Below are 25083 nucleotides of genomic sequence, written 5' to 3'. Positions count from 1 at the left end.
TGGTTATGACCCATTTTGCAGAAAAGGGAACCAGAGCGGTGACAGACTTGGCCAGCCTGGGTAATGGAGGAGTCAGTGTTTAAACCCAGCACTCAGGCTCTTACCCACAGCTCTGCCCACAGATGGAGCAGCCGCTCCTTGCCACTGCAGAAGTACGCCGGAGCACGATTGTGAAACCACCTAACAGCGCCCGAGCCTCCTGCTTTAATGATAGCTCAGAGAGGGAAGAGATGAGCCTTAGCCACAAAGGAAGCTATGGGCAGAGCTCTCTAGGACCCAGGCCTGGGACAGATCCTCAGAAAAGGGAGGTCCTTGGGGCCACCCAGCCCTCCAGCCACCCAAGAAGAAAGATGAACCACACATGAGACCTGAGCCCTCACCTGCCAGCTGGAGCCCCCAGGCCCCAATGTGTGTGGCTGTGTCTGATCAGGGTGGACAGCGTCCTGCTGCACAAGGCTGCCACGCCCGGGGAGCTTCCTGAGCAGACAGAAATGGGCTGCACAGGTGCCATGCGCCCAGGAGAGGGCCCCCTGGCTTGTTCTGTGGCCCATCCAAGGGTCAGACCACAGCAGGTTGGCAGGTCAGGGCCAGCGGCCTGGCTCCTTCCTCAGATTCACACCAACTGCCTAGCTGCAGCCTCTGGAAGGGACAACTTCCAGACACCTGCCCATGGCCAGGTGTCAGAGGAACATGAGGGGCTTTGTGCGAAGCCCCAGATCTCCACTTTTCTCCTACGAGATCTCAGAGCTGCTGGGGCTGATGGCCCTTTTCCTGTGCTCTGGTACCAGAGGCACGCTGGGATCTGGACTGGCTTTGTAAGTAACACCCCCTAGCTTCGCTTGAATCTTGACATATACAGGAGGGGGCAGCTGCAGGGACCTAGGCCAACTCTGCCTTGCTTCTTCCCTGGAAAGGCACCTCAAAGGCAGGCCTTGGGAGGAATTAGGGATGGAGGATGGAGCCACAGTCCTGGGCTCGGTGGACATTCTGTGGCCACCCTCCCTGACGCCCCAGGACACAGCTCTGCCCACCCTCCCAGAGCCCACTGCGACCTGAGCGTGACCTCTGGCGGCCACCTAGGGGAGGAGGCTCTCCCCAGGGACCCGGAGCCAGGGAGGAGGCCTCAGCACTCAGCTCCGACACCCACCGTGTGACTACTCTTAGTCCCTAACCCGGCACATGGCACCAGCCACCTGCAGTGAGCGGCTCATTCTATAGACTCATTCTATGAACGAGGGGTCTTGTGTCCAGTGGGGCATGGCTTGCCCAGCGCACAGGAGTCAGAGGCAGGAGCGCACTGGGACCCAGTTTCCGGCCCCATTTCGCCACCCGCTTCACCACCCTGGTCTACGAAGCAGCCAAGCCTGGTACCTCCCCGGTGGCCATAGGGAAGCCAGGCTGGCACAGGGTGGCAATGGGCAGCCCCCAGGGATGAGGCTCCCAGCTCAGGGGCCCAGGCTTCCCTCTCACTGGCCCTGACCCTAAACAAGGGCAGTCTGTTCTCACACTGACCCTGCCCCACAGCCTCTGGCCCTGGCTCTCTGAACGGCCATGCTCTGTGCACGCTCCTTGTCCACCATGCCACCCTCAAGAGCCTCACCTAGATGCAGCCACCTCCTCCAGGGAGCCTCCCCTGGTCCACTAGGGCTGGGAATTCCTATAGCCCCTGAGACCCCATCAGAGCCCTTATCAGCATGTTCTGGAATTGCACATGTACTTGTCTGTACCTCCCCCCAGCTCTACCCAGCAAGAACTAGGTGTCTGTCTGTGTTATGGCCACAGCTTCTAGAATAGGGCCTGAAACACCAAGCTCACCCATCAATGTCTGATGCAGAGAAGGTTCGATGGAATGTGAATGGTTGGATTAATATGTGGGTGGATGCTGAAGGAAAGGCAGAGGGAGAGATGAGTGGCTAGAGGGATGGAGGGAGGGATTGATGGGTAGAAGTTTAGGTGGGTGGGTGGATGGAAGGATATATGAAAGAAGGGATGGACAGATGAACATGTGGATAAATAGATGAATAGATAGATGGAGAGACGGAGGATGGAAGAATGGATGGCGAGATGGCAAGATGAATAGAGGGAGGGAATGAGTGGAGGGAGGAATGGATGAAGGGAAGGGAGATGGGTAGAGGGATGAGGGAATAAATGGGAGAAGGCATGGATAGATACGGGAGTAGATGGATGGAGAGACGGATGGAGAGATGGAGGACTGGACAGAGAGAGGAATGAGTAAGGGAGGGTTGCATGATGAATGGATGGAAAGAGGGCAGTCAGTAACAAAGTGGCAGGAAGCTCCCAGCCACCATCCCTGGAGGGAGGAGTTGAGGACGGGAGAGAAGAGAGGGCAGGAGGCACCCAGCCCCAGGTGCCAGGAGGTGAACCCAGGCCCCCAACCTCCCTTGGCAGAAGGCTCTCAGGGAGGTTATTCATGCCAGGAACCAGCACCCTCTGAGACAGGCACCCCAGGCACACTGAGAGCATGCAAACATTCGGGGCTTCCCTGAAACTCCTGGGCACAGAACATGGCAAAAAGCTAGGCTGCCTGCACCACGCAGGACAGGCTGGACTGTGTTCTGGGCATCAAAGAGAGGCCAGGTCCTGAGGAACCAGGGGGTCAGCCCCAACAGGGATACGCCTGTGCTACCTAGTTTAATCCTCACACCACCCGGAAATACCCCATGTTACAATCCCCATTTCACAGATGAGGTGACTGAGGCTTGGGGCAGTGAGGGAACCCACGAGGGTCACACCACCTGGGTTCAAGCTGGGATTCAGAGCCAGGTCTCTGTGCCCCCCACAGACTGACACAGAGCCCGGGGCTGTCCACCTACCTGAATCCCCTCGATGCGCTCGGTGACGACATAGGCATGGTGCATGGCCACCAGCGGGACCTTGACTCCAGCCATCCGGCCCACAGCACTTGCCCACACTCCTGCGGGCAGAGCACAGACAGCTCAGCTCTGCTGACACCTGGTGGGAGCTGCCTCTCAGGTGTGCACAGGCTGCCTCTGCAGACCTGTCTGCCCTAGCAGGGGCTCCCCACCCCAGAAAGAAGCCCTGCAGCGGTAGGAGCAGGTTTAGGGAGCAGCCAGCATGGCCACACAGGAGTCAGGAGAAATGCCACTCCCACCTGCACAGTTGACCACGCAGGGTGTCTGGATGGAACCATGCTGAGTCTCCACACCCGCGACCCGCCGCACCCCAAAATCATCCGTCCACACACGAATGCCGGTCACTGGGCAGTTCTCAATGACCTGGGATTGAGAGGAACTGCTTCTAAAATCCCACGGGACTCCCTGGGGGTGCTTCCCACCCCGCTCCAACCAACCCCTCCTCCCAGAGGGGAGCTGGGGACACTATTTCTGCTAGCAGCAGGCCCCCTGCGTCACTGTCATGGGAACGGGATGACCACAGCGCCAGAAAACTAGACCCACCCATGCCTTGACTTGGAGAACTTGAAAGTTGGGCAAGTTCTTTCACTTGACTTGTGGGGGGAACCCTCTTTTCATAACGTGAAAAAGTAGCTGACTTTTTTTTTTTTTTTAGAAAAGCAAGATATTTGATTAATGGAAAGATTTGCAGTCTACTGCTTGGTAAAAAAAAAAATCACAAAACAACAACAGCTTGGTTCTATTTTGCATACATATATATTTTCATAGAAAAATATTTGGAGTAAAACATACTAAAATGTCAATACTAGTTACTGCTGGGTGATTTTGACTTCTTTTTTGCTTATTTGTCTTCTTAAAATTGTTCTACAGGCCGGGGGTGGTGGTTTACGCCTGTAATCCCAGGACTTTGGGAGGCCAAGGCCGGTGGATCACGAGGTCAGGAGATCAAGACCATCCTGGCTAACACAGTGAAACCCTGTCTCTACTAAAAATACAAAAAATTAGACGGGAGTGGTGGCAGGTGCCTGTAGTCCCAGCTACTCAGGAGGCTGAGGCAGGAGAATGGCATGAACCCGGGAGGCAGAGCTTGTAGTGAGCAGAGATCGCGCCACTGCACTCCAGCCTGGGCGACAGACCGAGATTCCGTCTCAAACAAACAAACAAAAAAATTGTTCTACAATGATGTGCAGAGTTGAGACAAACGCAGATACAAATTACAAGAAGGGCTTTTGATACGATTTGCTTGTGCAGCAGAGGAATGGGTGCACCCACGGCACGACCTGATGTCTGTGAACAGGCATGGCCTCCCCTTGGCAGGAGTGGACCAGAAGGCTCAGAGAGGTCCTCACTGGCCCAAAGTCACACAGCAGTCAGAGAATGGCTCTTGTTCTCTTGCCTTCTGCTCTCAGGGTTCTAAGGCAGGAGGAGTGGGCTGGGAACAGGGGACCCAGAGCCGGGCGGCCATCAGTACCTGTGCTCCTCGGGCAGAAGCTGCCCTGGCGAGGGTGGTACAGGTGCCAGCGGGGTCCATGGTACCGTCGTGCGGCACATACAGGGTCCCGTAGAGGTCGTCCACATTCATCAGCGGGTACAGAGTCTTGGTCTCTGCCGGGCTCAGCACATGGGATTCCACACCATACACCTTGCCCAGCTAGGGGGACCCAGGGGAGGTTAACTGAGTCCGTGGGGAGCAGACCCCTGGGCCACTCCCCTCCCCAACTGGGCATCCACCGCAAACCCCAGCCTCACTTTCTCCCAGAAGCCTTAGCCGGTCCCCCACGCCCCCGGAGCCTGTCCCTTGAATCCGCTTCAGCATAAGAGTTAAGGAGCAGGGGGTACTGCGTTGAGGCAGGCTCCGGGGCCAGGCCGCCTGTGCCAATCCGACCCTCGCCAGCTGTGTGACCAACCTGGGGCAAAGTCGCTTCAGGCTCACTCAGGTGAAGTGGGGGTGAGAATAGTGTATGTCATTGACAAAGAACTTAGACCAGTGCCTGGCACAAAGTGTCTATTATATAAGATAAATAACCCCACAGGTCTAATACTTTGGGCCTGAGAGGTTTCCCAGTCAGAGCAGCTGTCAAGAGAGGCCAAGATCCTGTTTCAGGCTGTCAGATAGACCACGCCCCCACATTTGATTGGCCCAAGAACAGCCAATCAGTGTCCTCAGGCGTGGACCACTGGGACAGGGAGAAGCTGGGCCAATCAGATTCTCTGTCTGGGAATTCTGAATGAAGCCTGGCAAAGTCGCTTTCTCCAGGTGGCACAGCCAGCAAGGGGCAGCGCGAGGGCTGGAACCCAGATCTGTCACCTGCCGGGGCTCCTTCCCTGTGGCGTGTCCCCTTCTCCTGCGGCAGAAGGGTGCCCACCGACATGAGCCCCACTCCCGACCCCACAGGAGGCAGACTCATCCACACGAGCCCCCCTCCCCCAGCCCCCCGCAGGGGATGAGCACACGGACATGAACCCCCAGCGTACCTCCACCCTCACAGGGAGCCCACCCTACCCCCCACAGGGGGTGCACCCACCAATATGACCCCCCAGGGAGTGCACCCACCCACCCAAGCCCCCCTCCTTGCCCCCCGCAGGGGAGCACACACCGACATGAGCCTCTTGTACTCGTCCAGGCGCTGCCGGTTGGACGCGATGAAGAGGCCCCCATTCTGGATCCAGCCCGTGTGTAGTCCGGTCTCCTCCTCCAGCTCCCGGCTCACCACCCGCCGAGTGTGGGCCAGAAGCTCCACCTCCACGTCACTGGGCCGCAGCTGCCACAGCAGGCCTGCCCGGGAGGGTGGGTGCCATCATTCCCCAGGGAGTGGACTGCACCTCCTTCCCCCAGACGAATGAATATCAGGGGATACCCTGATATTCAACCATGGGTGTCTTTCTCTGCAAGGTCTTTCTCTGCAGGACCTGGGGGGCCTGGAGAGGTTGTTGAGCAGGAAATAACTGGACCAAGATGAATGTGAGGGAGGTCCCGCCCTTGGGCAGCTCAGAGAGTGACATAGCAAAGGCCCCCATTTTTGGAGCACCTACTGTGTGCCAACCCCCGTGCTAAGCCTGTCATGCCCTATGAGGAGGGCGTGATTCTCTTATAGATCAAGTTCAAGTGGCACCAACAGTTCTGTGGCCAAGGTCACAGAGCAGGTGAGTGGAGGGGGCGCCAAGACACCAACCCACTACTGAATGAAGCTTAAATCTGCACTCTCCCCAACAAAGGCTGCCCTCCAGCAGCTGAATCTGAGAGGTGGCAGGCCAGGGGTGTGGCTGGCGAAACGTCAGGGAAGAGGCTATGACAGCCCAGCTAGGGGGCCAGTGAGAAGGCAAGAGCAAGAGTTGGAGCAGTGGTTTGTGGGAGCCGGCTCGCATCAGCTCTCAGGAGCCCAGGGATAAACCTCTTCCCAGCTCCACAGTCAGTGACCTCACACTGGTGGCTTTTGCTATTGGCCAGGGTGGGAGTGTTCACACCACAGGAACTGGCTAACACTGCAGGTCAGGAGATCCAGTTTGCCAGGACACCCATGGCTGAAAGGGTAAAGGCAGAAGGTTGGCTGTCCTGGGACATGCACACCATAGGTGCTTAATATATGCCCACTGGTTAGTTAGGAGAATGAGAACTGTAGAAGCCTCTGGTGCTCATGGAGGACACAGGTCTGCTTCACCCTCAATGGTCCCCGTCCGTCCTTCTCCACTCCCTGGAATGCCCTCAGTCCTGGTGGCTCTGTCCAGGAAAGGGGCTTCTGCCCTCTGGACAGCTGCCTGGAGTTTCCAGCTCTGGCCCCCGCTTCACTCTCCAGGCCACACAAGCAGCATCTTCTCCCTCCTCCCACCACAGCTCTTCAGAGACTGGGAGGGCAAGCAGTGCCCCCAGCTCCGCCCACCTGCAAACTGGCCATGCACCCTTCCCCAGGGTCTCTTCCCCAGGCTGGTTGTTGTGAACCAAGAACTGTCCCAGCTAGCAACGGGCTGTGGCCCCTCGCTATGTCCTATACTTCCCTGCCCCTACCTGGCCCCCGGTCCCTACCTGCCGTGTGCCAGGTGGTCCCAGAGGTCAGCCGCTCCCGCTCCAGCAGCACCGCCCCACTCATGCCCAGCTTGGCCAGGTGGTACAGGGTCTGGCAGCCCAAGCTGCCTCCACCAATGACCACCACGTTGGCTGTGCTGGGCAGGGGCCGGCTTGGGCCTTGGGCCACCACCGAGGTGCCTTGTCCCTCCTTCAGGGTCCGCTGATATGGCACACTCTTCTCGGCTGTGGGGCCAGCTGCGCTGGATAGGTTGCATGGCCCCATGCCCCGGGTAGGGCTCTGGCGAGGGTGGGCAGCAGCCACACGTAGGGCTCGGCTCAGTGAGGCCATGGGGGCTCCGGGCCTCAGCAAAACAGGCAGCTGGGGAGAGAATCAGAACTGGGTGGGGTGCAGAGGGGACACGGTGGGGGCTGTGCTGAGTACCCAGGGAAATAAGGGCCCTATGGTGTTACCTCCCAGGGCCTTCCTCTTGCCACTTCCCCATGGCATTCATTCATTCACTCATTCATTCATTCATTCTGTGTGTATGTATTAAGGGCCTGGTATGCAGCAGGCTCTGTCAGTGCCCAGGGGCAACCTTGGTGAGGATAGGTCTCTGCCAGCCCACAGAAAAGACAGGGAGTGCCAAGCTCTGGGTAAGAGTGGGGGTCGGGGCCACAAGGGGAGCTAGAGAAGAGTGGTCGACGTGGCTGGCAGAGATCCAAAGTGAGACCTGAGGAAAGTGGGCTGCCCCATGAGACCGGGCAGGGAGGATGGGGAGGGGACTGAGGACAGAGGACCAATAGCTGGAAAGGAGGGGCTCCGGTCTCAGGGACACTCATCCCCCAGATCACAGACAGCGAGAGGCTGGGGCTGGGGGGTGGGGGGCGTCCCGCCAGCCTTGAGAGCCCTTTCAGAGCTCAAGATGCCCCTGAGGGGCCAAGCAGCCCTGCGGCCCCACAGGTCTGTGCTGGGGCAGACCCCAGGTCCTGCGGGGTGGGGATGGGACCTGGGAGGCAGGAGTGCCCAGAGAAGGTGGTGGTAGTGGCACAGCAGGGCAGGGAGGGGGTTGTGTTGAGGGATGGAGTCACTTGCACTCCCAGACAGAGAGCCAGGAGGAGGGAGAGGCATCGTGGATGCTACAGCAGTGGCCACAGGGTATCGGCAGGCAGCCTCGAGATGGGGCACCCAACCCCCAAGCCTGGAGCCAGCACCTCCTCCTGGGCAGGCCCCTCCCAAACCCAGACAGGAGGTGTTGCCCCCTCATCAGCCCCAAAGCTCGGTGGGACTAAGGCGGAAGCTGATGAAGGATGTGGTGTCCCGGCTCTGCTCCCTTGGGGCCACCTGGGATTGCAGAGCAGGGGCTCAGAAGCCGGATTAACAGGCCTTCCTCCCCTCTGCTCCTTCCCAGCTGACCTACCCCAATTCCCTCCTCCTTCAGGAAGCCCTCCCAGATCTGCCCAGCCAGAAAAATCCAATAACAATGAGAATGCAAGAGGGAGCCCTCCTTCTCAGGAGAGAAGGCGCTGATGAAGACGGATGTCTCCTTGGGTGCAGGCGAGGCAGGACAGGAAGTCAAAGGAGTCACCATGTCCTGGGGACGCAGCAACTGTGGTGACTGCAATCAACACAATCAGCCTCCACGTTTGCATTGTAACTGAGCTCGTGTTAACTGAGCTCGTTCAAGCAAAGCTATCTGCAGTAGGGCCTTTCCCCTGGAGAGGGCATGTGCACGCTGATTTTACCTGTCCTCAAACTGACCCTTTGCTCATTCTAATAGTAAAAAAACACACCCCTGGGTGGAGATTTTAAGATGCTAATGAGGCCGGGCTCTGTGGCTTATGCCTGTAATCCCAGCACTTGGGGAGGCCGAGGCAGGCGGATCACCTGAGGTCGGGAGTTCGAGACCAGCCTGACCAACATGGAGAAACCCCATCTCTACTAAAAATACAACATTAGCCAGGGGTGGTGGTGCATGCCTGTAATCCCAGCTACTCGGGAGGCTGAGACAGGAGACTTGCTTAAACCCGGGAGGTGGAGGTTGCAGTAAGCCGAGATTGTGCCATTGCACTCCAGCCTGGGCAACAAGAGTGAAACTCCGTCTCAAAAAAAAAAAAAAAAAAAGATGCGAATGAGACATGTGACGTATGAACAAGCATGTACAGCTACCGCATGTGCACCCAGAGGACCAGCCATCACATGCTGCCTAGTAACCTCTTCCTCTCTTTCCACCCACTTATGAATAATTGTGGAAGACTCCCTGAAAGGGGGTTTCTCCAGCAATCATCAATGCTGCCTCACACTCAGGAGCAGCCCCCCGCCTGGAATCCTCTCTCTCCCAGGGTGCATCCGCACCTAACTTTCAAAATGTTCTTTTTCCTTTGCAATAAATTGCTCTATGTTGCAGCTCTTTTGCTGTGTGTCTCATGTTTAAATTCTGTTTTGTTGTTGTTTTTTGTTTTTTGTTTTTTGTTTTGAGAAAGAGTCCCACTCTGTCATCCAGGCTGGAGTGCAGTGGCATGATCTCGGCTCACTGCAACCTCTGCCTCCTGGGTTCAAGCGATTCTCCCACCTCAGCCTCTCGAGTAGCTGGGATTATAAGTGCATGCCACCATGCCTGGCTAATTTTTGTATCTTTAGTAGAGACAGGGTTTCACCACGTTGGCCAGGCTGGTCTCCAACTCCTGACCTCAGGTGATCTGCGTGCCTCGGCCTCCCAAAGTGCTGGGATTACAGGCATGAGCCACTGTGCCCGGCCTAAATTCTTTAAACTAAGAAGTTAAGAACGGAGGTCCCACAACAGCCCTCAATGGAGGGGTGGGCTGGTGTCCTGCCCAGTGTGGACCTCCACTGCCCTTTTCTGGGATCTGCAGGAAAAGTGAAAGGGATGTGGCTGTGATCCAAGATGTGAAGTGCTGTGCCACCTACGTCAGTATGAATGACTGATATAATTAGCTAAGAAAGTCAGCCTCCTTTTTCAAGAGTGGACCATAGCTATGCACGTTCGTTCACTCTCATTGAATACCTATAGACACATGATAACGTCTCTACTTCACAGCGGGGGAGTCTGACACACGGAGAGGCTCCCTGAGGTGACCAGGTCAGAGGGCCTCCATGTGGCCATGCCGGGGACTCTCTCCTGCCCCCTCTTCTGACCATCCCAGGGGGACTCAGGACCCACTGCCACACTCTGTCCCACCTGAACTGTGGGCACTGCCCAAGCCCTGACGAAGCGCAGAACCCTGTCCTAGGCACAGTGGGGGATGTGAGGGGGATCCCAGCTCTCAGGCTGGTCAGGGCTGCCCCCCATCTCCTGCCCCAGTGCCCATCCCAAGGGAGGGGGCAGGGAGTCTGATTGCAGCGGCGTAGGGGAGTGAGGAGGTGTTGGAGCTTGTCCTCAGCCTCTCAGCCCTCAGTGTGTCAGCCCGCCTGGCTCCTGCCTGCAGAGGTGGCCCCGGACAAGGAGGTATGCCTCCTGCATGTGTCTGTACATACCTTCAGTCCTTGAAGGTCCACAGTCTTCCAGGAGCCCCCAGAATTGGTGCCCTACCAGGGGAAAGCCAGCTTGAGTGGCACCAAGGAAGGCCCTCCAAGGCTGAACACCCCCGCCCCACCCCCCACCCCCCACCACGGTGCCGCATGGCACAGCACACCTGGTCAGCTCTGGGCAAAAGCCTCCCTCCTCCTTCCGACTGTGCCCAAAAAGCGACAGCTGCTGGTGCCGGAGGCTGCCACGTGCCCCTTCACCACCTGCCTGGTCAGTCAGGGCTCTTCTGACTGTCAGACTGGGGGCTGGCAGCGGCCCCAGTGGGGACAGCCCAGAGCCCCTCCTGCCTGCCACCTCCCTGGAAACAGCTGCCTCCACATTAACCCACTCTCTTGCCACCTCCAACTCTGTCTCGTACCTGAGTCAGCTTCCCAGGAGTGAGGGCTGAGGACAGCCCTGGGCTTGGGATCAGACAGATGGGTGGGGGTTTTGTCACAGGACTGGGGCCTTGAGCAACAACTTAACCTCACTGCAAAGCAGAGGACCCAGGAACCCCCTCCTCCTCCCAGGCTCAGGGGGTGGCGGGGGTCAAGCGAGGAGAGCGCCTGGCACCTTCGCCTGGTGGGGGAAGGCAGACTGTTGTGGGGAGGAGCGGCGGGGGGCGGGGAGGCAGCTGCCCATATGGTGAACCCTGGTCCTGCTCATGCAGCTGGATGGTTCCTGCAGCCAGAGGCAGAGGGAGATCCCAGCCAGATCCGACCAGGCCCAGCCCCGCCCACATAGGGGAGGCCCCAGCCTCGTCCCTCCCTGGGGGTGTACCTCCAAGTACCTCTTGTCAGCTGCAGTGCCCCTCGGCCCTAAGAGTGCTTGGCCCAGCAGAGGTGCCTTCACCTTCTTGCTTCCCAAGCAGTGGCCTGGCCGGAACTCCAGGCCTCCCCCGCCCCCCACCCTCGCTGCCAGCCCCATGTCGCCGCCCAGGATCTGGGCGGAGCGTACCGCCCACCACCGCAGCTTCTTGGCCAGCTTAGTCGGGGCTTCTAGGCCAGCCCTGTGGGCAGCTCCCTCTGAGGGCGGCAGAGCAGGGTTGTGAACCCCATGCCCCATTACCCGTAGGCGACCTGGCAGTCACCCTCCCGCTCCAACCCTCATTTCCTCGTCTCTGAAACAGGCGCCTCAGGGTTGCTGCAGTGGACCCAGGCACCACCTGCCTGCTGGAGCCTGCCTGAGCTCCCCACACCCAAAAGGAGCTATGCACAGGCAGGGTGGGCAGGAAAGGTGGGGTCGGCAGCAGCTTGGGCCAGGGGCCTGTCCACTGCAGGGAGGCTCCTTTGGTGAGGTCATCTCAGCACATGCCCCAGTTTGCTCACCCCCAGGGACAGGATGCTCACTGCCTTCAGAGGCGAGAAGGCCTGGGTCAGCTTCCCAGGGACAGGGTCTCCTGGTCTGTCTGCGTCCTGCTTTCCCGAGCTCCCAGACCCCTCTGGTGTTTGGGGAGACGCCCCCAAGCCACTGGCTACTGCACAGCACGTAGCCCCCAGGGCAGGGATTCCAGCCTCCATTGACTGTTGGGGACAGCAGTGCCCAGGGAGGGGGCCACACAGCAAGCTGGTGGAGGAGGCAGACCGGACGCTGCAGCCTGACTCTGGGCTGGGGCAAGTTACCCATTCCCAGACAGAAGTAGACACCCAGAGGAGGGGTGTGAAGGAAACCCAGAAAGAATACACCTCTGGATGCCCAAAGAATCAGAACAGGTGCTGATGGAAAGTCACATCTCCTCCTCGCGCTGGATCAAAGACGGGGCATTTCAATGGCAGTCTGTTAATATCGTAATGATGCCAGCTGCCAATACCGGAAGCGATCGTATAGTAAACTGCTGTAATTAATACCAATCAAATCATTGTGTTCTTATTCACACCGAGGATGTCCGACTGTCTTGTTGCCAGCTTGTCTATCCTCTACATTTACTGAATGCCCAATGTATACAAAGCACTGCTGGGAAACCTATAGTGACATCTAAGACCCAGCCCCTGCCCTCGAGGGGCTTAGGGTCCACGAAGCAGACAGATCCAGGGAGAGACACGACACCACGAGGCTGGCTTCTTTCCAGCAGGGAATCCAGGAGGACCTCTTAGAGGAGGGGGCCTGGGCTCTGGGCCTGACCACGTGCTGACACCATTCTCAGTCCCTGCCTCAAAGGCAAAGGGCCCACTGGCTTAGGCCCCTGGCTGCCTAGTGGAAAGCTGGCCCCGCCAGTTTGAGGCTTACCTGGGGTGGTGTGGGGGTCCTGGGGCAGAGGATCTCCTCTTTGGATGGCGTGGCTTGCTCAGCGGCCTGAGCTAGGGCTGTGCTCACCCAACAGGGTGACGAACGAGCTCAAGAGGGCAAGGAAGGAGTGTGGCCCAAGTTCTCCCAGGAGTCCTGGACGTGCAGGTGCATGGGAGAAAAACGCAGCAGTCGCCACAGCTCCAGGGCAGTGGCCGGGTAGCCCACACTTCTCCTGTCCCTGCACTCAAAGACAAGTTGCAACTGTTGCAAAACTGTTACAAGCCAAGAGGGCAGCACAATGAACCTGCACTTTGGACAAGGGGTGGTGGCTGGGGGCCGCTCCCGGCCTGTTAGCTGTCTGTCAGTATCGTAGGATTTTCATCCGGCAGGGCCTGTTAGCACCCAGCTCCGGTCTGGGAGAGGTGGAAAGGCTGTCTCCCCCCAGGGACTAGTAGTCACAGCTCTGGAGAGGCCAGACAGGAGGAGGCCAAGACAGGGTCCTGTACGATCTTGGGCTGGTCTTATCACCTCTCCCTTTGCTGAGACTTAGTTTTCCCATCTTGGAACAGGAGGCTGGAAGCCCTGCCATGTCAGTTTCACAGAAGCCTTGTAAATTTCCCTGAGTAAACTTCCTTCAGTCCTGCTCTAGATCACACCAACAGAGGGGCTGCCACCTCAAAGAAGTCACCCCACCAGGGATGAAGTCCACTTGATCACAGTGCATGATCTTTGTAATGTGCTGTTGAATTTGGTTTGCTAATATTTTGGTGAGGATTTTTGCATCTCTGTTCATCAAGGATATTGGCCTATAATTTTCTTTTCTTGTAATGTCCTTGTCTGGCTTTGGTATCAGGGTAATTCTGGCCTCATAAAATGAGTTTGGAAGGTTCCTTCCTCTTGAATTTTTTGGAAGAGTTTGAGAAGAATCAGCATTAATTCTTTCTTAAATGTTTGGCAGAATTCACCAGCGAAGGCATCAGATATCCTGGGCTATTTTTTGTTGGGAGGTGTTTGATCACTGATTCAATCTCCTTACTCATTATTGGTCTGTTCAGATTTTCTAGTTTTTTGTTTGTTTTGTTTTTGTGTGTTTGTTTTTTTGAAGTGGAGTCTTGCTCCCGTCACGCAGGCTGGAGTGCAGTGGCACGATCTCAGCTCACTGCAACCTCCACCTCCCGAGTTCAATTGATTCTCCTTCCTCAGCCTCCTGAGTAGCTGGGATTATAGCCTGCACTACCACGCCCGGCTAATTTTTGTATTTTTAGTAGAGACGGGGTTTCACCATGTTGGCCAGGCTGGTCTCCTGACCTCAGGTGATCCACCCGCCTTGGCCTCCCAAAGTGCTAGGATTACAGACGTGAGCCACCACGCCCTGGCCGATTTTCTAGTTTTTTTTGGGGATTCAGTCTTGGTCGGCTGTCTGCTTCTAGCAATTTATTCATTTCTAGGTTATCCAATTTGTTGGCATAGTTGTCTATCATTTCTTTGGTATCAATTGTAATCTTTCCTCTTTCATTTATAATTTTATTATTTATTTGAGTCTTTTTTTATTTTAGTCTAGCCTAAGATTTGTGGGTTTTGTTAACCTTTTCAAAAAAACTCAACTCTTAGTTTTGTTGATCCTGTCTATTGTTTCTTAAGTCTGTATTTCATTTATTTCTGCTCTGATCTTTCTTTCTTTCCTTCTGCTAACTTTGGGCTTAATTTGTTCCTCATTTTATAGTTCCTTGAGGTGTGAAGTTAGGTTGTTTATTTGAGATCATTCTTAATGTAGGCATTTATTGCTATAAACTTCCCACCTAGAATCACTTTTGCTGCATCCTATGAGGTTTGGTATATTGCATTTCCATTTTCATTTGCCTCAAGGTATTATTTTATTTCCCTTTTGATTTCTTATTCCACTCATTGTTTGTTCAGGAGTGTGTTGTTAAATTTCCACACATGTGTAAAATTTCCACTTTTCCTCCTGTTATTGATTTCTAGTTTTATACCATTGTGGTTGGAAACGATACTTGATATGATTTCAATCTTCTTAAATGTGTTAAGACTTGTTTTGTGAGCTAACATATGATCTTTCCTGGAGAATGTTCCATGTGCACTCGACAAGAATGTGTGTTCTGCTGCCATTGGATGGAATGTTCTGAATCTATCTGTTAGGGCCATTTGGTCTGTAGTGTTGCTCAAGTCTCCTGTTTTCTTATTGATTTTCCAGCTGGATAATCTGTCCACTGTTTAAAGTGCTGAAGTCCTCTACTATTATTGTAATCTATTTTCCCTTCAGTTATGTTAATATTTGCTTTACAGAGTTAGGTGCTCCCATGTTGGGTGTGTATATATATATATATATATAGAGAGAGAGAGAGAGAGAGAGACAGAGAGACAGAGAGACAGAGAGACAGAGTCTTGCTCTGTTGCCCAGGCTGGAGTGCCGTGGCATGATCTCGGCTCACTGCAACCTCCGCCTCCCAGGTTCAAGTGATTCTTCTGTCTCAGCCTCCTGAGTAGCTGGGACTACAGGCACGCACCACCACACCTGGCTAATTTTTGTATTCTTTTAGTAGAGACAGGGTTTCACCATATTGGTCAGTCTGGTCTCGAACTCCTGACCTTGTGATCTGCCCGCCTTGACCTCCCAAAGTGCTGGGATTACAGGCGTGAGCCACCGTGCCAGCCTAGTACACGTATTTTTTGAATTGTTATATCCTCTTGATGAATTGATCCATTTATCATTATATAACAACTGTCTTTGTCTCTTGGGATAGTTTTGATTTAAAGTCTATTTTGTCTGATATAAGTGTAGCCACTTATGTTCTCTTTTGCTTCTCATTTGGATAGAATAACATTTTTCAGCTTATCTGTGTCCTTAAAGCTAAACCAAGTCTCCCGTAAGCAGCATATAGTTGGATTTTGTTTTGTTTTGTTTTTTAATCCATTCAGCTGCTTAGTGGCTTCTGAGTAGATAATTTAATCAATTTAAATTTAAAGTAATTATTAATAGGTAAGGACTTATTACTGCCATTTTGTTAATTGTTTTCTGATTGTTTTGTAGTCTCATTGTTCCTATCTTCCTCTCTCGCTGTCTTTATGAGATTTTTTTTTGTAGTGGTATGCTTTGACTCCCTTTTATCTTTTGTGGGTCTACTACAGTTATTTTTCTTTGTGGTTACCAGGAGGTTTATGTACAACATTTTATAGTTATAACAGTTTAAGCTGATAACAACTAAACTTTAGCCACATACAAAAACTCTACACTTTAATTTCTCCTCTCCCACATTTTATGTTATTGGGGTCATACTTTACATCTTTTATATATTGTGTATCCATTAACAAATTATTGCTATAATTATTCTTTAAATTTTATACTAGAGTTAAAATAATTTATGTGTCACCATTACAATATGCTATGCTTTGGATGTTTTTGTTTTCTACAAAATTCATATTAAAATTTAGTCCCCAGTGCAACCGTATTGGGAAGTGTGTCCTTTGGGGTGTTTACTTCATGATGGCTCTGCCATTATAAAAGGGCTTGACGGAAGAAGTTTGTCCCCCTTTGCTCTTCTACCCTCTGCCTCTGCCGTGTGAGAATGTAGCAAGAAGACCCTCACCAGACACCAGATGCTGACGCCTTGATCTTGGACTCCCCAGCTTCCAAAACTGTGAGAAATACATTTTTGTTCTTTATAAATTACCCGGTCCGTGTCATCCTGTTACGGCAGTGCAAAATGGACTAAGACACAGTGGCAGAGTACTCCCAATTTGACTATATTTTTATCTTCACAGAGTTTTTATACTTTTGTGTCTTCATGTTGTTACTGTCCTTTCATTTCAACTTGAGAAACTCCCTTTAGCATTTCTTGTAAGGCAGTGATAATGAACTCCCACAGCTTTTGTTTGTTTGGGAAAGCCTTTATCTCTCCTTCATTTCTGGACATCTTTCCCAAGGTTGACAGTTTTATCCTTCCAGCCCTGTGAATATATGATCCCACTCTCTCCTGGCCTATGAGATTTCTTCTGAGAAATTCACTGATAATCTCCTAGGGGTTTCCTTGTATGTGATGAATTGCATTTCTCTCACTGCTTTCAAATTTATCTCTGTCTTTGACTTTTGAGAATTTCTCTTTTTTGAAGATTTCTATTTTTAATTTTTGTGGGTACACAGTAAGTGTATACATTTATGGGGTACATGAGATGCTTTGATACAGTTATGCAATATGAAATAGGCACATCATGGAGAATGTGGTATAAATCCCCTCAAGTATTTATCCTTTGACTTGCCAAAAATCCAATTACACTAAGTTATTTTAAAGTGTACAATTAAGTTAATTTGACTTCTACCTTTCCATTGTGGATGCCCTTTATATCTTTCTCTTGTCTGATTGTTCTAGCTATGACTTCTAGTACTATGTTGAACAACAGTGATGACAGTGGCATCCTTGTCATGTTCCAGATTTTAGAGGAAAGGGTTTCAGTTTTTCCCCATTCAGTATAATCCTAGCTGTGGGTCTTTTGTATATGGCTTTTATTATGTTGAGGTATGTTCCTTCTATCCCCAGTTTTTTGTTTGTTTGTTTTTTGGTTTTTTGTTGTTTTTTTTTTCTTTGAGATGGAGTCTCGCTCTGTTGCCCAGGCTGGAGTGCAGTGGCACGATCTCCACTCACTGCAAACTCCGCCTCCCAGGTTCATGCCATTCTCCTGCCTCAGCCTCCTGAGTAGCTGGGACTACAGGTGCCCACCACCACACCTGGCTAATTTTTTGTATTTTTAGTAGAGACAGGGTTTCACCATGTTAGCCAGGATGGTCTCGATCTCCTGACCTCGTGATCCACCCACCTCGGCCTCCCAAAGTGCTGGGATTACAGGCATAAGCCACTGCGCCCAGCCCTTCTATCCCTAGTTTAAAAAATTTTTTTTAAATTATGAAGGGACATCGAATTGTATTAAATGCTTTTTCAGCAGTAGCAATTGAAATGGTCATATGGTTTATATTCTTCATTCTGTTGATGTGTATCACGTTAATTGATTTGCATATGTTGAACCATTTGCATATGATGTATCCCACTTGGTCATGATGAATGATCTTTCTAATGTATTGTTGAATTTGGTTTGTTAGTATTTTACTGAGGACTGTTATATCAATATTCATCAGAGGTATTGGCCTGTAGTTTTCTTTTTATGATGTGTCTTTGTCTGGTTTCAGTTTCAAGGTAATACTGGCCTCATAGAATTACTTTGAAAGTATGCTCTTACTGAATTGACCCCTTCATCATTATATAGTGACCTTGTCTCATATTATAGTTTTTGTCTTGAAATCTATTTTGTCTGATATAAGTATAGCAACTCCTGCTCTTTGGTTTCCATGGAATATCTTTTTCCATCCATTTATTTTAAATCTCTGTGTGTTTTTATAGGTGAAGTATGTTTCTTGTAGGCAACAGGTCAATGGTCCTGTTTGTTCATCCATTCAGCCAGTCTATGTCTTTCAATTGGAGCGTTTAGTCCATTTACATTCAGTGTTATTATTGATAAGTAAGGGCTTATTCCTGCCATTTTGTTTTCTGGTTGTTTTGTGGTCTTCTCCTTCTTCTATCTTTCCTCCCTATCTTCCTCTAGTGAAGGTGATTTTCTCTGGTGATATGATTTAGTTTCTTGCTTTTTATATTTTGTGTACCCATTGTATGTTTTTTGGTTTGAGGTTACCATAAGACTTGCAAATACTATCTTATAACCCATGATTTTAACCTGATAACAACTTAACACTATCTGCATAAACGAATAAGCAAAAAGAAAACTAATAAAGACTCTATGCCTTAACTTCATCCCTGTTTTTTAACTTTTTGTTGTTTCTATTTATATTTTATTATACTGAATATGTCCTGGAAAGTTATTGTAGTTATTCTTTCTGATTGGTTCATTGTTTCATCTTTCTACTTAGGATAAGAGTAGTTTACACACCACAGTTACAGTGTTATAACATTCTGTGTTCTTCTGTGCACTTACTATTACCAGTGAGTTTTGTACCTTCAGGTGATCATTTATTGCTCATTAATGTTCTTTTCCTTCTGATCAAATTACTCCCTTTAGCATTTCTTGTAGGACAGGTCTGGTGTTGGTGAAATCCCTAAGCTTTTGTTTGTCTGGGAAAGTCTATTTCTCCTTCATGTTTGAAGGATATTTTCACTGGATATACTAGGGTAAAAGGTTTTTGTGGTTTTTTTTCCTTCACCACTTTAAGTATGTCATGCCTCTGTCTCCTGGCCTGTAAGGTTTCTACTGAAAAGTCTGCTGCCAGACGTATTGGAGCTCCATTGAATGTTATTTGTTTCCTTTCTCTTGCGGCTTTTAGGATCTTTTCCTTGTCCTTGACCTTTGGGATTTTGATTATTAAATGCCTTGAGGTAGTTTTCTTTGGGTTAAATCTGCTTGGTGTTCTATAACCTTCTTGTACTTGGATATCAATCTCTTTCTTTAGGTTTGGGAAGTTCTCTATTATCCCTTTGAATAACTTTCTACCCCTATACGTTTCTCTACCTCCTCTTCAAGGCTAATAACTCTTAGATTTGCCCCCTTTGAAGCTATTTTCTAGTTCCTGTAGGGGTGCTTCATTGCCTTTATTCTTTTTTGTCTCCTCTGACTGTGTATTTTCAAATAGCCTGTATTCGAGCTCACTAATGCTTTCTTCTGCTTGATCAATTCTGATGGTAAAGGATCCTGGTGCAATCTTCAGTATACCAATTGCATTTTTCAGCTTCAGAATTTCTGCTTGATTCTTTTAAATTATTTCAGTATCTTTGTTAAATTTATCTGATATAATTCTGAATTCCTTCTCTGTGTTTATCTTGAATTTCTTTAAGTCTCCTCAACACAGCTATTTTGAATTCTCTGTCTGAAAGGTCACATATCTCTGTTTTTCCAGAATTGGTTCCTGGTGCCTTATACTTAGTTCATTTGGTGAGGTCATGTTTTCCTGGATGGGGTTGATGCTAGTAGATGTTTTTTGGTGTCCGGGTATTGAAGAGTTAGGTATTTATTATAGTCTTCTCTGTCTGGGCTTATTTGTAGCCATCCTTCTTGGGAAGGCTTTCCAGATTTTGAAAAATACTTGGATGTCGTGATCTAAGCTGTATCTGCTTTAGGGGGCACCCCAAGCTTAGTAATTCTGTGGTTCTTGCAGACTCGTAGAGGTACTGCCTTGATGGTCTTGGAAAAGATCCAGGAGAATTCTCTGGATTATCAGGCAGAGACTCTTGTTCTCTTCCCTTTCTTTCTCCCAAACAAACAGAGTCTCTCTCTCTCTGTTCTGAGTCACCTAAAGCTGGGGATGGAGTGACAAAAGCACCCCTGTGACCACCACCACTATGACTGCACTGGGTCAGACCTGAAAGCCAGTACAGCACTGGGTCTTGCCCAAGGCCTGCTGCTATAAACTCCATGGCTATTGCCTATGTTCACTCAAGGCCCTGGGGCTCTACAATCGGAAGGTGGCAAAGCCAGCTAGGCCTGTGTCTTTCCCTTCAGGGCAGCAAGGTCCCCTAGGCCTCAGGTGGGTCCAGAGGTGCCATCTGGGAGTCAGGGACTAGCGTCAAACAGTTTAGAAGTCTACCTGGTGTTCTACTGTATTGTGGCTGAGCTGGCACTCAAACCACAAGCAGCAGTCCTTCCCACTCTTCCCTCTCCTTTCCAAAGGCAGAGGAGCCTCACCCCATAGCCACCACCACCCCAGGCCGTGAGGAGTAGTGCCAGGCTACCAGCCAATGTTCCCTTAAGACCCAAGGTCTCTTAAGTCAGGTCGTGGTGAATGCTGCCTGGCCTGGGACTCACTGTTCAGGGCAATGGGCTCTCCTCTGGCCCAGGACACATCCAGAAATGCTGTCGAAGAGTCAAGTCCTGGAATCGAGGACCTCAAGGGCCCATCTGGCGCTCTACCCCACTGTGGCCGTGCTGGTACTTGAAGCCAGCAAGTCTCAGAGGCTCACCCAAGGCCCTCAACTTATAGTACCTGGGTATCACTGCGGGTTATTGAGGGCCCAAGGGCTCTTCAGTTAACAGGTGATTGAGAATGCTTCCAGGACTGGGTCCTTCCCTTCAAAGTAGCAGGTTCCCTTCTGACCCAGGGTGTGTCCAGAAATGTCATCTGGGAGCTTGGCCTGGAACAGGGGCCTCACGACTCTGACCAGTGCCCTATCCTGTTGTGGCTGAGCTGGTATCCAAGATGCAAAACAAAGTCCTCCCCACTCTTCCTTGTCCTCTCCTCAAGCGGAAGAAAGGGGTGTCTTTTAGACCCACAAGCTGTGCAGCCTAGGATTAAGGGAGGGCTGACGCCAGAACCCTCTTGGCTGCCCCAGCTGGTGTCTCAGTATGTTGCATGCGCCCCTGCCCCTCGCCCCACGAGTCCACTGTCTCTGGGCCTAGTTCAGCACTGAGACTCACCTAAGAGTTGCAGTCCTTATGTTGAAGACCTAGATTACCTCTCAAGTTTACTTGCAGACACAAACCCAGTGTCTCTTCAAATATTGCTTCTTATCCATTCTACTTCCTCATCCATTTTACTTTCTTCTTCTGGAATTTGTCTAAATTATATGTACGTTGGAACTTCTCCTTCCATCTCCGTCTTCATTAGTTTCATCTCTGCGTCGTCAAGGATGTCATTAGAACTATTTTCCAGTTCACCGATTCTTTCTTGTCTAATCCAAGGTTAAACCCATACATTATGATGTAAATATCTGTGGTACAAAAGGGCTGCTTGACCCTGAGAGCTCACTGTGATAAACAGCGAGACACCAAGGGCCATTTTCCTTCTCTCAGAGAGGCTGCTCCAAAATCCAGCTTCCCCCAGGACCAAGAACTTCCTTCTGTTAGCAAAGGGAGCTACAAGTTCCCCTGCACTCCAAGGTCCTAGAGGGCTGGGCAGCAGGCATTCTCTGAAAACTCCCAGAAGCCACTGGAACCCAAGTCGTTTCCTGTTTCCTCCACCTGACAAGCCATTTTCTCATGTTTGCACTATAAGAAGGTAGTCATGGGGTGGAGGCGACAGTGTCTTTCTCTGGAATGCAAACCCACTGTGTGTCTAACAGTGGCATTGGCCTTCCTGCACGCCTTGTAAATGTCCCCCCAACTGCACCTCTTCCTTGGGCCACACCATGCGATGTGGCGTCCATTCCAAATCCAATTTCCTGCCAGTTCCAACCCAGATTTTGCAGCACTAGTTCTGCTTGATCTTTTCCCAACTGACTTGGTTATTTTCAGAGTTTCTTGCTCTTTACACATATTTCCAATCCTTTCTATTCTGCATCACACACAACTATTTCGTATTCTGCTTCTGTGGATCTGATTCTGCACCCCATGGTTTTTGCTGCCTCTGTGCGATGCATCTTGTTTCCTTGGATGATCTGTGCTTTTTGACAGTTAATGTGTATTTCCTAGAACATTACCTCTGGGGATTATTTGAGGCTGAAAGTGGATTTGCATTTCCTTTTTCCAGGCACCCAGGAGAGCCAAAAATCCCCGTATTCTACTTCAGACTCTTAGCTCCAGGTTTTTCGAACCAAAGGAAGTGTAATTTCAGGCTGGAACCTTCTTAGGTGTCAAATCAGAGTTGCACATCGTATTACTGGTGCAGTACAAAGTACCACACACTCCATGGCTGGAACAACAATTTGTTGTCTCATAGTTCTGGAGGCCCAAAGTCCAAGATATGAGTGTTGGCAGGGTTGGTTCCTTCTGGAGGCTCTAGGGGAGAATCTGTTCCATGCCTCTCCCTTAGTGCCTGGTGGTTGCTGGCAATCTTTGATGTTCCTTAGCTTGTAGATATGTCATCCCAATCTCTGTCTCCATCTTCACACAGTGTTCTCTCTGTGTGCAGGTCTCTCTCTGTGTCCAAGTTTCCCCTTTCTACAAGGACCCCGGTAAGACTGGATTAGGGTCCGCCCTAATGACCTCATCTTAAATTGATTACATCTGTAAAGACCCTATTTCCAAATACGATCACATTTACAGGTATTGAGAGTTAAGAGTTTCAAGATGGGGGGTGGGGCACAATGCAATCTGTAACACGTGCTTTCAGGTTAGTTCTCTTTCCACCCACTGTCAATAAGGAAGGAGACCACTACTACTTCTGCTGCCCTCCTCCCCCAACTTTGCCTAGTTCACAAGACAGGAGGAAAGAGAGAAAGCAAAAAATTAGAAATAAACAGAAGTAAGATAAATAGCCAGACAACCTTGGCACCACCACCTGGCCCTAGGAGTTAAAAAAAAGTAATAATAATAATATCAACCCCTAACCTAAACTACTTGTGTTATCCGTAAATTCCAGACATTGTATGAAAAAGCATTGCAAAACTTTGTTCTGTTCGCTGATGCATGCAGGCCCCAGTCACGTTTCCCATGCTTGTTCGATTTATCACGACCTTTTCACGTGGACCCCTTAGAGCTATAAGCCTTTAAAAAGGCCAAGAATTTCTTTTTCAGGGAGCTCGGCTCTTAAGACGCAAGTCTGCTGATGCTCCCGGCTGAATAAACCTCTTCCTTCTTTAATTCGGTGTCTGAGGAGTTTTGTCTGCGGCTCGTCCTGCTACATCAAGGTACAAGAAAGAGAATTTCCTGTGCTACATCAAGGTACAAGAGAATTTCCTTTGCAATCCCTTGGTGGTGGTGGTGGCAGCAGTGTGTCTATGGAGGTGGGTATTTCTACTCTTCCTGATGTTGGGGGTGAGGCCTGTTGGGGTCCCGGCTTTAAAGAGGGGCTTGCCTTGGGTGGGCCCTGGGTTTTGTCTCGCTCGCACGCCCAGCCAGGTGATAAAGATTGGCCCTTAAGCTCACCCAGTTGGGCAAACACCCATAAGGAGGAAGCCAGCCCCCCCGTCTGGATTCCTGCCTTTACTTCGGCATGTGTTTTTCTTTATCACCAGCTCATTGATGGAATTACAAATATGTTCCCAGTGTTTTTGTTGTCTTATCAGAAGGGTTGATCAGGATATGTAACCTACTGCAAAAGACAGAATAATGGCCCCCCTGAAAGATATCCATGTTCCAGACTACGTCACAGTCTGGAACCTGTCAATGTGTTAGCTTTCACTGCAAAAGAGACTTTGCAGATGTGATCCAGGGAGATTGTCCTGGATCATCTGGGTGAATCTAATCATATGAGTCCTGAAAAGTGGAGACCCCTTCCCAGCTGTAACCCGAGGGAGACAGATGTGACTTTGGAAGAGGGGCCAGAGAGATGCCACTATGCTGGCTTTGAAGATGGAGCAGGGCGCCATGATTCAACAGATGCAGCAGCTTCTAGAAGCCGGAAAAGGGAAGGCAATGGTTTCCCCCTGGGGCCTCCAGGAAGGAACGTAACTCTGCTGACACCTCCATTTCAGCCCAGCGAGACCTAGGCTGGGCTTCTATGACCTACAGAACCATGAGATAATAAATGTGTTGTGTTAAGCCCCCACGTGTGTAATTTGTGACACAGTGATAGAAAAATGAATGCACACACTGCTGGAGGCAGAAGGCAAGCCTCTGGAGACAACACGCATTGCTCCTTCCCTGGCCGGAAACTGTATTACTATTTTTTTATCTTCCTCACCCTTCCTTTCTCTCATCTTCATCCAACTTTAATTCATTATCTTTCTTAGTGTTTGTATTTGTGCCGTGAAGTCTACTTATGCCTCCATCACTCGATTTTCCAGGTAAAAGTCAAGAAATATCATTGTCTAATCATTCTAACATTTCCCAGAGTAGACAAAGATGTTTGACAAAGCCTTCACTTTTAAGGAACGCAAAAAACTTAGAAATCTCTTTTGTTTGATTAAAACAAATAAAAAAAAGACTTGTTCCCAGAGATGCCGCTTCCACACTCTGCCCCAGTCCTTGGGGCAGCTTTCCAGTCATCCAGCCGGAGTTTGCCCCTGGTCATTGTTCTAACAAGTGCTCCCCTGAGTAACAGCCCCTGAGTCTTTTTTTTTTTTTTTTTTTTTTTTTGAGACGGAGTCTCACTCTGTCGCCCAGGCTGGAGTGCAGTGGTGCAATCTCAGCTCACTGCAACCTCCACCTCCCGGGTTCAATCGATTCTCCTGCCTCAGCCTCGGAGTAGCTGGGATTACAGGCGCCCACCACCATGCCCAGCTAATTTTTGTATTTTTAGTAGAGAAGGGGTTTTGCCACGTTGGCCACTCTGGTCTCGAACTCCTGACCTGAAGTGATTCACCTGCCTCGGCCTCCCAAAGTGCTGGGATTACAGGCGTGAGCCACCCTGCCGGGCCGCCCCTGAGTCTTTACATGTGGCAATGCCTTACTTGCTGCCTGACAAATGAGCAACTATTTGAGCATCAAACTCTTGGGTCTGTCTTACCATGAAGACCTTGTGTGAACTGTTCATTGCCTTCTAGCGTTACTGGGGTAATGTCGAGTGTTACTGGAGTAATGTCTAAAGCAAACCTGATTGGTTTTT

At 50.7% G+C, this 25083-nt stretch overlaps 1 protein-coding gene across 18 annotated transcripts in view; it reads right to left on the bottom strand.

Annotated features, from left to right (window-relative positions):
- SARDH (sarcosine dehydrogenase) overlaps positions 1-12920 on the bottom strand; it is an 86458-nt gene extending 73538 nt beyond the window's left edge. For 7 of the 18 annotated variants that reach the window (XR_001721071.4, XR_008537193.2, XR_008537195.2 and 4 more), the window contains exons 1-7: positions 12648-12919; positions 10391-10441; positions 6916-7276; positions 5492-5670; positions 4366-4545; positions 3134-3257; positions 2835-2935 (exon numbers count right to left, since the gene is read on the bottom strand). Coding sequence is in view for 7 of the 18 variants with exons in the window: in XM_009457651.5 (XP_009455926.2) it covers positions 2835-2935; positions 3134-3257; positions 4366-4545; positions 5492-5670; positions 6916-7246 (915 nt within the window). In the remaining 11 variants the exon portion in view is untranslated. Of the gene's footprint in view, positions 1-2834; positions 2936-3133; positions 3258-4365; positions 4546-5491; positions 5671-6915; positions 7277-10390; positions 10442-11211; positions 11344-12647 lie in introns of those variants that run through there. The other 11 variants (XR_001721078.4, XM_016962022.4, XM_016962023.4 and 8 more) reach the window with 8 other exon arrangements.
- Between the last annotated feature and the right edge of the window lie 12163 nt (positions 12921-25083).

This window comes from Pan troglodytes, chromosome 11 (assembly GCF_028858775.2).
Source record: "Pan troglodytes isolate AG18354 chromosome 11, NHGRI_mPanTro3-v2.0_pri, whole genome shotgun sequence".
NCBI lineage: Eukaryota > Metazoa > Chordata > Mammalia > Primates > Hominidae > Pan > Pan troglodytes.
The sequence above is the reverse complement of the archived record's forward strand: the minus strand, read 5'-3'. Positions and strand labels throughout refer to the sequence as shown.